The 13,684-nt window shown below is 44.4% G+C and overlaps 1 protein-coding gene across 1 annotated transcript in view; it reads left to right on the forward strand.

Moving 5' to 3' along the window:
* Window positions 1-13,684, forward strand: part of dcbld1 (discoidin, CUB and LCCL domain containing 1) — a 69,922-nt gene that overhangs the window by 38,038 nt on the left and 18,200 nt on the right. The window contains exons 5-7 of the mRNA XM_078213702.1: window positions 8,597-8,669; window positions 9,969-10,102; window positions 10,768-10,808. Of these exons, the coding sequence (XP_078069828.1) occupies window positions 8,597-8,669; window positions 9,969-10,102; window positions 10,768-10,808 (248 nt within the window). The remainder of the gene's footprint in view (window positions 1-8,596; window positions 8,670-9,968; window positions 10,103-10,767; window positions 10,809-13,684) is intronic.

Genomic DNA, 13,684 nt, shown 5'->3' on the forward strand with positions numbered 1-13,684 from the left:
TTTCTGCGCCAGTTTAAGAAACATTGGACACAATTTCTACCTTGATATGGGGGCAGGAACTGAGGCAGACAGATGGGTCGTGGTGTGCCAGTTTTTTGGCACCAATGCTTTCCCCGAACCAGTTTGCCAGTTAAGGCACAGAATGGCTACCCACCCGAACTTGTTGAGCTTGCAGTGCCAACTTAGGATCAATTGTAAGAGGCTGATAGAAACATTCCAGTTGGCCTGCCAGGGTACCCTCCCCTTGGCATCAGGAGTGCTGCAGCTGCCAGGAAGTGGTAAACCAGTGGCAGACCAAGGGGTCAGCATTTCAAGATACCTCTGAGTCATTCCATGTTTATTCGGCCGTCGCCACGGTTGCAGATCCCTCCCCACAGTGGTAGCCTGACAACCATGATCATTTTTTGCTTTCAAATTTTTTTCATGGCTGAGAGGGTGCCTCAAAGTGGAAGTGACCTCTCCCTCCCTCACCTCCAAAGGCAGGCCATTGCCCCTTTGGTGCTGCAGGGTCTCCTATTGGCTTTCCAGCTTTGAGATCCCGGCCACCCCCTGTGGAGTGTGCTTGCTGTTCAGGTGACCGTTTCCAATGCATTGTGGGGTCAGGAGCCATATTTGATCCCAACATTGCGGGCCTGACTCAAACCACCAAATCCTGCCCACTCAGTGAGGCTGTGTTTTTCCATACAAGAGTGGCCACGCCCCAGATCAAATGAATCACTGTTTTGAGTTTCAACTAATTGAATGCATTTGCAGAGGAGGATCTTAAAATTAAGCTTTCTTTGAAGGTGCAAGGGCACTAATGGGTCCATTGATTTTTTGAAATTTACTGTACACCAATGTAACTAGTAAATCTTCCGTATAGTTTTTTAAAGCCATTGTCAGTTTTTTTAAAATCAGGTTACACAGAAAGTGCTGATTACAGGAAAGAGCACAGTAATTAAAATGCTAGGTTTTTGTGATCAGTGTCATTTTCATCTGTATTAAAGCTGCATCAGGTATTCACACTTGAATTTTACATTTAAAATTTTCCTTGGTATATTTTTACTTTAAAAAAAAAACATCCAAAAACACAACTTGATTGTGCTGGCTCATTTTAGGGGTGGGTTCTTCTGGCCAGCCAGCTCTGATCATGAATCACAATGGCTCAGAGAATCAAGCATTGACACAAAAATGGGTTTTGCGCTGGGTGCCAAACACCTCATGATGCTTCCACTCCACTGGTGGCCCAGTCTCAGAACAGTGGGGCTGGCCAGCGAGTTACTCGCTTTGAGCTCATTAGTATATTTCAGGTGGGGGAATCCCACCTGATAGACGCCACCAGTGCCAGCGGGAAGCCCTCCAGGTTACCCACTGGTGTGGGCACATAGCCACGATTTTGCCAGCTCGCCCTGCCCATTGATGGGCGGAGCAAGCGGTAAAATCACACAGGAGCCGAGAAATCAGGATTGTGCCCGATTTCTCGGCTCTCACGATCTTCCCAGCACTGGATTCCAAGCGGTCAGCCTCTCACCCATTTCCAGTGAAAGATTAAATAATTTATTTAAATATATACAAATGTGAATTTGCATGTGTTTGGTGAGCCTGGCGCTCAGTCATCTAGGGTCACTTGCCTTTATGGCCTCGCTGCGAGAGGTTCTCTCCAGCGAGGAAAACATCTGCTCCCCATGAACAGGGAACAACCGTGTTGCTCTCGCTGGTAGAACTGGAGGCCATTGAGGCCAACCTGGGAGGACGAGGGCAAAGGGGATGCCCATTGGTCAGTGCCAGCCTGGCACCTTAGCAATGCCTACTATGCAGTGGACAGTGCCAGGGAACTGGCCCTATGGGGGCACGGCCCAAAGGGATGGGGCATGAAGGCGCGGGCTTATGGGAGTGGGACCTGAAGGGACTATGGGGGCGAGGCTTGGAGGGGGCAGGGCCTTGAGGGGACATCCTGATTGGGCAGGGAAGGAGGTGGACCGCTGCTGCTCTGCAGCTGCGATCAGTGAGGGAATGTGGGGCCTGCTGCCGCTCTGCAGCTGTGATCGGGGTGGGGCCTGGGTGGAGGGGGGCAGCGGGGTCAATTATTTTCAGGCAGTGTGGGGCCCGCGAATGGCCGCGGACCCCCACAATAGCTGGAGGGTGGGGGGAATTGGTTCAGGCTGGCTGCAACAGCAGAGGTCTGCCAGCTCACTCTCTCTCCGTCAGGCTTCTGCTGTTGGAAACATAAAGGTCTGCACATGCGCAATAGCTCCCTCTGCTGCTGGCTGGCGAATTAAGTCCCACCCACTGCCTCTAGTAGCTAGAAACAGTCTAGCCCCATTTTTATCTTGCACTATGTGCACAAGATTGGGATTAAAAACTCACCCAAAAAATGGATCTGCAACTCTCCCATTTTCACACTAGCTGGACACTTCGCATTTGTCTCGTAAAATTCTGCCTGAGTCACAATTCAGGAGAATCGCGGCCTATGTTTGAGTGGAAGCTTGAGATAAAGTATGCTTCTCCAAAATGAAAACAGTTTTAAGTGTAATTGATCACTGACTACCCAAAGCAGAAACTCACAGGGCTGTATTTACAGTTGTGGGTCCTAATCCTGCTGTCAGGAGGAAATGTGGATTGGGAACTCACACATGGTATTGGGACCCACAGGGTGATTTCCAAAGCAGTGGCGAGTTAAATGATCGCCTTCGGGAGTCACATCCAGTTAAGGCAAGGCGTGTCTAATGGGAGGCCTTACAGCGCTGACACTTCAGCACTCACACTGTTGAAAGTGGAAACTGCAGAAACTGTGGGAGATGGAGGGTGCCTCAACATGGAAGAGCCTTCTAAACACTTATTAAAAACTTCCACAATGCGCCGTGCGATTGCAACCGTCATCATCTAACAATCATGGCTATGGGTGGGTGGGATGGGGAGCAAGGTGATGGCTGTTGAAAATAGTAGATGGAGTGCTGGCCCCCTGGTTTGCTGCTGGGAGACTGCCTCCATGCATTGGCCAGGATTTGGCCCCATTGGAGAACCAGACTGCAGTTGCTGATTACGCGCTGATGTTAATTGGTGGATTAAAAGGCTTAATTGTCTACATCGAGCCAGGCTCTTCCAAATGGCCCTGTGGTGGGAACATGTCAGTAAACCAGCATTTCAGCCAGCGGCAGCACATTGTCAGCCTGTCTGCCTCCATCCCGCCTACACGGCCATTTATAAGTTCAGCACTTAGTCTGTGTCTTTAATGATTGTCATTATGGATAAAGAGTCACTATTCAACATTGCCTTTAAGGTTCCATGTTAGGAGAATAACGCTCAAGTTTATTGACCACAAGGTTTGTGTAGCTTCAGTAATAGGTAGAGTAAAACCATATGATAATGATGTGTGGGAGAGGAAATGGATGCGCAGAGTACTAATTTGTGGTGTGAGTGGAAACTAGCACAGTATCCACTGTACATGGTTGTATGTCTTTCTGTGGCTCCTGTCAATCAAGTGCATCAAATGCTGGGCTTTATCAATCGAGGCATTGAGTACAAAAGGAAGGGAAGCATATAAAACATAGGTTTGGCCTCAACTGTAGCATTGCATCAAGTTCTGGGCACCACACTTTAGGAAGGATATGAAGGCATTAGAGAAAGTACAGAAAAGATTAATGGAAATTGTTCCAGGGATGAGGGACTTCAGTTACATGGATAGATTGGAGAAGTTGGGGTTGTTCTCCTTGGAGGAGAGAAGGAACAAAGGAGTTTTGACAGATTTATAGAAAATCGTGAGGGGTCTGGACAGAGTTGAGATGGACAAGCTGCTCCCATTGTTGGAATGATTGCAAAGCAGAGGGCACAGATTTAAGGTAATTGGCAAAAGAAGCAACAGCAAAAAGGGGAAAATATTTTTGACATCGTGAGTGGTTAGGATTTGGAATGCACTACCTGAGTGCATGGTGGAGGCAACGTCAAATGATGCTGGGGAATCGGATCATTATCTGTAAAGGAAGAAAATGAGGGAAAAGAGCAGGGGAGGTAGCACAATCAGCATAGACACACTGGACAGAATGGCCTCCTTCTGTGCTGCAACCATTCTAAAAGTCCTCAAAAATAATCATGCTAGACTTCAGCCTTTATTGTTTCCCTCTTATTATTCAATCCTGGCCCACTGATTTCCACTTCAGTTAAGAACTCTAAACAGAAACACCTAAACATGGCTGGAATGTTACCACTGTTCACACCGGCACGATTTTCCCATCCTGCTGCAGTGAATGGTTCTCCAACCTCGCTGCAGTGGCAACGATGAGAGAAACAATTGTACTGAAGTAAAAAGAAAAAATGCTGGAAATACCCAGCAGCTCTGACTATCTCTGGGGAGGGTGTAAGAGTTAACATTTCAGGTTGGTAAGGTCACATCCATCGAGTTTGGCAAAGCTCTATTAGAATTCTCAGAAAAATTGACCTTCCTCTCAAAAATTCCCAGCAATATACTTCAGAATAATTATACTTTATCACGCATTTCTAATCTGATTGCAGTACTTATCTTGGAATGATTAGGAAATTGCAATCACTATTGTAAAGCAAGTTTTTCCTCTCACTTCTCTTTGAATTGGGAAAATGAAAGAGTTGACATGATGTTTTCACCATTCGTTGTAATTTAATCCAGTTGATGAGACACTTTGGATTAGATCATTATTCGGTTATACAGTTATTGATTTCAAACTCCACACTATGATTTGAGAGTATAATCTAAGATAACACTTTGAGTGCAGCATGCTGGACGAAGACTGCATTGTCTAAAGCAGCAACGATGAGAGAAACAATTATACTGAAGTAAAAAGAAAAAATGCTGGAAATACCCAGCAGCTCTGACTATCTCTGGGGAGGATGTAAGAGTTAACATTTCAGGTTGGTAACCTTTCATCAGAACTGCAAGAAAGTAGAAATGTAACAGTTTATAAGTAAGTGCAGATCCAAAGGAAAAGGATGGAGCGGGGAGGAAAGAATGAAGGAGAAGGTCTGTGATAGGGTGGAGGGAAGGAGTGATTCAATGGCAAAAGGGGAGGAGCTGGTAATGAGGGAATGAAAGAGATACAAGATGGATCCAGAGGAGACCAGCAGAACCATCCCCAGCATCTGCTCTCTGAAAAAATGGGAACAATGATTGTGACGTGAAGTTGTTCAACTCCACATTGAGTTCCAAAGGCTGCAAAGTGCCTCATTGAAAGGTGAAGTGTTGTCCTTCAAGTTTGAGTTGGGCTTCATTGGAGCAGTGAAGGAGGCAAAGTCAGGAGGGAAGGAGAATTAAGGCGGCAAGTGACCCGAAGCTCAGAGTCACATCTGTGGACTATAATGAGGTGTTTGGAAAAACGGCCACCCAACCTACAATTAATCGCCCAAGTGTAGAGATAATCACATGCTGAGCAGTGAATGCAATATGTTAAATTGTACGAAGTACAAGTAAATTGCAGTTTCACTGTTTTTGGGACTGGATGGTGGAAATGGAAGAGGGGAAGGGAAGGTGTTGCATTTCTTTTGCTTGCATAGGGCGATGCTGTGAGCGGGTTTGGAAATGATGAAGAAGTTGGTGATGAGTCATGGAGGGAATAATCCCTTTAAAATGCTGAAAAGGTGTGAAAGATGCATTTAGGGTTTCCGTAACTCTCCTGGAATGGCCAAGAGTCTCCCGAGATCGGCATCAGTCTCCCAGTGGCAGTTGAAAGCAATCGGCAGATTTTAAAAGTTATGTACTTGAGAATGTGATGACATAAAATGTAAACCAAAATTGACATGCATTTGGACTGTACTCATGAACATCATTGCCTGCTATTTCTACCAACTGACTTGAGGAAGTAAATAGAACGAGTACTGCTGCTAGAAAAGTTACATCAGTCAGCGGTAGGTTGAAAGTTATAGAGATGAATTTAGTCTGAGCTGATTTTTTAAAAATGAAACCAGTGTGCGAATTGGTGAGAATTTATACAGGAAGTTTTCCTCTCTTGCGCTCCCTTGGAACCTGCTCAGGCCACACCACCGGCTTCCTGTCACATCACTTCCATTGACATCTTCCAGAAAATGGGAATATGTTCAGCCGGAGTGTACGACCTTAGCCCCACTATTGGCATCACACTGGAAATGGCAGGCCGGTAGGGTGAAAGGTGAGGGCAAGGGATTGGGCTGCTTTTCTGAACATCTCATTATAGTCCACAGATGTGGCTCTGAGCTTCGGGTCACTTGCCACCTTAATTCTCCGTCCCTCCCAACTTTGCCTCCTTCACTGCTCCAATGAAGCCCAATTCAAACTTGCTATATCATAGGTCTGGAAGGGTGGGGAAAGAAAAAGAGAGATTCAGGAAATTGGATAAACATAATCAAGAATCGTATCAACCAGTGGGATGGAATTCTCAGTAGAGGCAAAAGGAAGTAACTTGACAAACATTAATATGGAAGGTAGCATTTTCTGATTCCATGCGATGGAAAAATTGGGAGAATACCACAAAGTCCTTAAGGAAGTGAAATGCGAGGAAATGCAATCAAGGTAACTGTGGGAGTCAGTGGTCTTATAGTGAATATTGGTAGAAATTCCCCAGAAATTAAGATAGAGAAATTGAGGACAGGAAGAGTCAAAGAATTGTTATGAACCCAGTTGGCAATATTACTAGGTGGGAAGATTCCTGAATGGAACCCAGGCTCAAACGATTGTAACTATTACGTTTTTAGAAAATATGGAGGAATAGAGTCACAGGGTCGCTAATTCATTTTTAACTGCAAGAATAAAATTTTTAAACATAAAGCTTGACTATAGTACAATACTCCTTTACTCTTTCCCAATATGTATAGTTTTCAAAGATAGCACCCCATTCTGAAAGCAAATGGCCATTGGCACTCACCCGATCTTCTGTGGATTTCTCTCACAATCCCCCCCAGATGATTGTCACATGAGAGTTTCCTGACCCCCACTCCCAAAAAGACTTTAAAATCTTCTTTCAAACAATGCTTTCTATCGGCTGTTTGCATTAAAAAATCCATTCCAGGTTTTCCGCCTATCCTGTCAAAATAAGCTTCTGCTTGATTTTTTAACAAGGAATCCAGCCCCAGGTTTTCCACCTCTCCTATCAAGCTTCTTTTATCTTAAATAGCAACATGCATCCAAAATTCTATATAAACTCAGGTACTCAGTCCCCAGCAGACTATTATTGCTTTAAGCGCTGGAAATAAGTACACCAAACTTTATGACTACTTCAGACATGCGGCTTGTCTGTAACCAAACTCATCAGCTCTTCTTTTCCCAGGTCTGACTTTAACATCCATAAGCACTACCCTATTCCCAAGGACAGTTCTTCTTTGATCCTTTTCACTTCAATATTCCTGGAGCTTCTTTTCCATTCCCTGGTTTCTGGAATTAACAGTCCTTTAGTTCCCCTGGAGCTTGCTTTTGTGCACCTTACTCCATCGTATGGCTTTCGTGCTTGCAGCAGAGCTGTGATAGCTGCTTTCTCCCTTACTACCCAACTCCAACTGCTAATGATTTCAGTTAAAACTACACTCCAAAAGTCTCCCTCCCCTAAAGGTCCACCTGGTTACTAAGCAACAGCTTTTCCCTTCTCCAAGCTTGTTTACTTTTCATGCTGTAGCCCTCTCTAAGCACAGTAGAAGCACAGTTTGGATTGAAACCAAAACCCCATGTGCAAACACTTTTGTCTAACATGAATTTAACTATAGGTTTATCCTTCCATACACAGAAACACTAAATTAAACCCACTTAACTCTATTGGGTGAATTCTACCGTCCCGCCTGCCGCGGGAATTTGAGCAGGTGAGGGGTGGACCATGGAAAGGTCTGTCACCTCAGGCGGGATTTTCCAGTTTCAGGTGAGTGAGGCTGGAAAATCCCGCCCTATATCTTATTGCTAATATTCAACAATACAAATATAAATCCTTTAAAACTACCTCTGCTTCCCTGATGGAATCACTCATAAATGTTGAAGCATTGCTTTTCTGTTCGGTCAATTTTTTTTGTGAATGTTCTAACATGGTGTCCAGCATTCCTCCTTCAATCGCCAGAACAAATTAACTAGTTTACGTGGAGAAAATTTAAAATTTGCTTTATGGACAAGGATTCTATATTCACCTACATAAGTTCACTGCAGTTAAAAATTAATCAATTTTACAGGAAGTACATTGCGATATCGGGGAACCGAGACAAGGTGCATTAGAAATGCCAATCACTTTTACCTCTTTAAAGATGTGTTTTCTCATAGAAAGATATTTACCAAACTCTTAAAAGCAGATTGTTGTTCCTCAGCTTTTTCCATAACCTTCCAACCTGAGATACCTCAAGGATGAAAACACAGCCAAGTGCTGTACACATAGACAAATTAATTTGAAATTCAAGGGCTCTTTTAGGCTGTTCAAATCCTTTTGTTACATTTTCTGACAAATTTTATGAGTAATTATTGCCCTTGAGATGACAGAAAGTTGGAAGGTCGTCTATAGTAATTGGCCTTTTGTGGCTGATGATCTTTTTAATACAGATGGAGAGTCAAGTGTTATGTTATATTGGAATTTTGATGATTCTCCTGATTTATTACACTTACACTTTAGAAGAATGCTGAATTCATTTGATATTTTTCATTTTGTTTTAGCAAGAATTGTCCTGCTGGTTGCAAAGCTGTGATAGGAGATGTCTCTGGTGATTTTTTTCAAGGATACAGGCATGTGAGTAAAAAACAAGAGTAAATGGTTCTTTTTGTCCTCTAACAATTCCTTCATGGCTGTTTGAGAGTGTGGGTACTCTATCCAAAGAATCAACTTTTCTAACACAACACCAACTTACATTTCAACGTAGTAAAACATTCCGAAGTGCTTCATTGAGCCACTTAAGAGGTTTAAGATTGGTCATCGCGGTAAGTTTCAAACTGTAATTCCAGTGCTTAGAGTCATGGTAGCTGAAGGTAAGGCACTCGGGCTGCACGAGAAGCCAGAATGAAAGGTGTCCAGGGATCTTGGATGGTTATAAGGAGAGAGGAGATTCCAGAGATCTGGAGGGTTGAGGTCATGGAAGGATTTAAAAACAAGGATAAGAATTTTAAATTTGAGCGTTGCCAGACCAGGAGCCAGTGTCGGGAGAAAACAGGGGTGGTGGGTCTTGGTGTGGCGTAGAGACGAGCAGCAGAGTTTTGGATACATTCAAGTTTATGGAGGATGGAAGAGGGGAGGTCAGCCAGCATTGGAGCATTGGAATAGCCAAATCTAAAGGAAACAAAGGCAGGGCTGAGGATTTCAGCAGTAATTAGACTATTCTTCATGCAGAAGGTTGTTGGAAAATTGAATCCTAAGCCACAGCTTATGATTCAAGCAAAGATCATTGTTAGCCAATGCTTTCTGCAGTCTCGTACTTTAACAGCTGGCAGAAAATGAGAAGACTAATTAATGTTTGTGGTTCAACAGTATTTTGTATTAATGGAGTTGGCCAGAAGATGTGTCAGAGGCTGCCATTTCCTGGCTTTTCCGAACTGTGCCTCGTTATTCCTAGAAACTAATATTTGTAGTGATTTTATGGGTTAAATGCTAACCAGGACACCAGGAGATTACTCCCTTGCTCTTAATCAACCATACAATCATTTAGTCCACCTGAGCGGGCACATAGTATCTTGGTTTAATGCTTAATCCAAATGCCAGCATTCCCCCTGTGCTTTATTGGAGGGCAGCCTTTATTAAGGGCTCAAAACTCCAGAGTGGAGCCTGGATCTACAATCTTCAAATGTGGGGGTGTCACCACTGAGTCAAAACCAATTCCGAAAGAGAAAATGGTCTTTCTCTTTTCTTGAATCTCTCTTTAACCTTCTCTACTCCCATGGAAATAGTCCCCAAGTCTCGAGGAAAAATCAAAAGGTATGAATAGGGATGGGAAACCCATGATTGTAAAATACCTATTTACCCTTTGAGCATGAAATAAGCAATTTATTAGCACATTCAGGTTACCCATTTGACCAACTTGTAATTTTGTTTTTTTAGACATCGGCCCTTTGCAAAGCTGCCATTCATGCTGGTGTAATATTGGATGAACTGGGTGGCAAGATAGATATTGTTCAGCATAAAGGTCTGAGTCGTTACGAAGGTATCCTGGCAAATGGTGTTTTGTCAAAAGAGTAGGTAACAAGTTTCCTTTGTCTTACTTCAAGTACAGATTCGCTATTTGAAATATAGAGATTTTTGCTGCCATAACAAATGTAGACTAACTTGAAATGCTAACTTTCTCTCTCCTCTGCTGAAAGGCAACATGAAAGCCAAATATTGTTGTTGAAAAGTCAATCAAATTTAGCACTTTCTCTCATAGAATTTATTCAGACATTTGGGGAAAACATTGTTTGCAAAGCACGGCTTAAAGCAGAACTATGCCGATATATGTTGATACCCCAGGGGCAGACAGTCCTGCAGGCTCATTTCTGATAAGGCTTTCTCGTTGATATTGAGCATCACATTGCTGTGCGGGTAGCTGCCTGTGGTGCCATCTGCCCCTGGGAAATCACTAAAGTCAGCATTACCCTGCTTGAAGTAGCGCTAAATGAACAAATCTTTCCCTTGTTGTCTTGAAAGAACAGGGCACACAATGCAGCATTTAATCTGCATTTCCTTCCTGTGTTGGCATAGATTAAGTGCTGAAATCTGTAGGAGGGTTTGAAGCTACCAGAGAGTAAGTGGCACTAAGCCAAACTGCCCCTTGGGATAAAAGCTATTCATGCCCATTATTTTTAAATATTTCAGTTCAAAATATATTGTATTGACTTTTATCCTCTTTTTGTTACATTTTCAGTGGATCCCTGTCAGATAAGCGGATTGTGTTTGGCACAAACGGTAAGACGGCATTGTTGTTTTTAAGGTTGTTATGCCTTGGGACTGTCTTTGATTTAGGGTAAAATTGGAGAATGAAGGGGGGGAGTCATGTGTTCAATTCTGAATTCTGCTCACAATAAGCTTGGGTGGCTTGTTTGTTTTATTGGAAGAAGGCACAAGGTGTTCACAACCTTGGACAATGGTAGAGGCATCTGTTATAACTAGGGGTAGGCTGTTAGATCTGCATTTTAGTCCACACGTCCGATGCAAATTCCCGGCTTTTGAACCTGTCTTCTATTAAAGTGGTCCCAAAAATCTGATTTTCACTTCGGGAGTAGCGGGCTACATTAGTACAGTGGAGCCCCGTTGTAACGCGCCCTGATTTAGCGCGAAATCGGATATGACGCGATGAATTATTGGACCCTTTTTTTTACTATTTCCGGTTTAGTAATTTAGCCCGACCCCAATTTAGCGCGACCCCGATAACATTCACGATAACATTTTATGGACCCCAACCATCGCATTACAACGGGGTCCCACTGTAGTTGGGATAGAATCATTGAATCCCTACAGTACAGAAAGAGGCTATTCGGCCCATCGAGTCTGTACCGAACACAATCCCACCAGGCCCCATTCCCATATCCCCACTCATTTAACCTGCTAGTCCCTCTGACACTAGGGTCAATTTAGCATGACCAATCAACCTAACCTAATCTTTGGACTGTGGGAAGAAACCGGAGCACCCGGAGGAAACCCACGCAGACACGAGGAGAATGTGCAAACTCCACACAGACAGTGGCCCAAGCTGGGAATTGAACCCAGGTCCCTCGCGCTGCGAGACAGCAATGCTAACCACTGTGCCACCGTGCCGCCCAATGGGTGACACCAGTGAGTGGTCGGAGGAGGTCTCCGCATAGGTTTGACGACTCAGGCACATATAAAAAGTGGGCCTATGGGATGGCCCATTTGAGGGGTAGAAAGGTAATGGTAAAGTCTGTGTGCTTAAGAGGAAACATCATTCGCATGTTTGGTGAGTAGGAGAAATATTGTCCAACTGTTAGCTGATCTTTGATTAGATAGGACACAGGTTTAAGGTGCTGGGGGGTAGGTACAGAGGAGATGTCAGGGGTAAGTTTTTCACTCAGAGGGTGGTGGGTGAGTGGAATCGGCTGACGTCGGTGGTGGTGGAGGCAAACTCGTTGGGGTCTTTTAAGAGACTTCTGGATGAGTACATGGGATTTAATGGGATTGAGGGCTATAGATAGGCCTAGAGGTAGGGATATGATCAGCGCAACTTGTGGGCCGAAGGGCCTGTTTGTGCTGTGGCTTTCTATGTTCTATAGCCAATGATGGGCTTTCCCTTTCAGAGAATTGCAATCTGAAAGGCTCGCAACACTTTTCGCCCTACATTTATTGTTCGAATGTCACACTGAGGAGCTACTGGGGAAGGGAAGGGTCCAGCTGCCCTTTGCTTCTCAGATCAGGACCTGAATGTTTTGATTGGAGAAATCCAGAAGAGTAGAGCAGTTCTGTACCCTGTTGGCCGGTATAATCCACCAACCACCATAAAGAAGGCCTGGATTCAAATTGCAGCTACGGTGCATGCAGTTTAGCTTACGAGGGGTAGGATTTTTTCAGATGGTGGTGTTTGCTGGAGAGGGCGGGGAGGGGAAAGCAGGCCCTTGAGGGAGGCACCTACCTTCTCACCCAAGATCCAAGCAGGGAGTCCTGCTAGGCTTTCCCCCGCCCCTGATCTCCTCCACCCAGCCTCAAAATTAAGGTCAGCACCCTTAAGTGGCCAATAGTTGGATCAAGATTGGGTATGTCATAAAATTATGGACAGATCTGGGGCAGCAAAGCAACCCAGGGAACGTTACTGGCCATCCTGCCTACAAACCTTCAGTCTAGGAGCACAATAGAAGTAATGAATCATGGCTTACAGGCTGTCTTCAATTCTTTGAGGAGTTAAATGTTAATAACTGAGCATAATCCAGATGTAACACAATCAGATTTTCAGAAAGCCTTTGGCAGATTTTCTCATGCGCAGCTAATAAACAAACTCAAAGCTCATGGAATAGCCAATAGTCTAAATGGAAGACAGGTTAGTGGTGAATGGAAAATGTTGGGTGGGATTCTCCCAAAAAAATTCTAAGTGCTGCATTTGTGTAAAAAGGGAGTAAATCCCGCAGGTTTCTTGAGCGGGATTTTCAAAATGAATCTCCCACAGTCTGTGCATCACAGAATGCCCCAGCGTGAATCACACTGAAAATCAGTGGGCAGGGCCTATTCCCACTGGAGAGGCCAGCAGCATAACGCTGAGCGGGCCACTGTGCATGCACCGATCTGTCATAGCGGAGATCGGTACATGTGCAGTTAGTGGGGAGCTGTTGTAAATCCCACTGGAGTGACTGGAGTGAAACACTCCTGGCAGAGGGGGAGGCGGGAGAGGCTAGGACTGAAATCTCTGAGCCCGCTAATGAGATTTAAATGACAATTTAAATAACTTATTCAGCTCCACGCCAATTTCTGGCGTGGAGCTGACAACGCCGGTAATCCAGCCGCCGGAGATGCACGGAGGCTGTGGCAGCCGACGGGAAGCCTGCGAAACAGCCTCTATTTATGTCTCCCGGCCCACTGCACTGCTAGAACAGTGCAGCGGGCTGGGAGAATTGCCCCCATTATACTTGAGAAAAGGGACCCATTGGACTTCCATAAGTCTTTGCAGAAACCTAATCACAGTATTTATGAATGATACGCAACTGGGAACTTATAATAATAACTGATGGTGATGCAAAGCCTTGAGAGCAGACAATGCAGAAAAAAGGAAATGACTCCCTCAAGACTGGAGAGACACGAGAACACTATTGTGCTTAGCTTGGTAGATATTTTTCCACGTG

This window comes from Mustelus asterias, chromosome 5 (assembly GCF_964213995.1).
Source record: "Mustelus asterias chromosome 5, sMusAst1.hap1.1, whole genome shotgun sequence".
Taxonomy (NCBI): domain Eukaryota; kingdom Metazoa; phylum Chordata; class Chondrichthyes; order Carcharhiniformes; family Triakidae; genus Mustelus; species Mustelus asterias.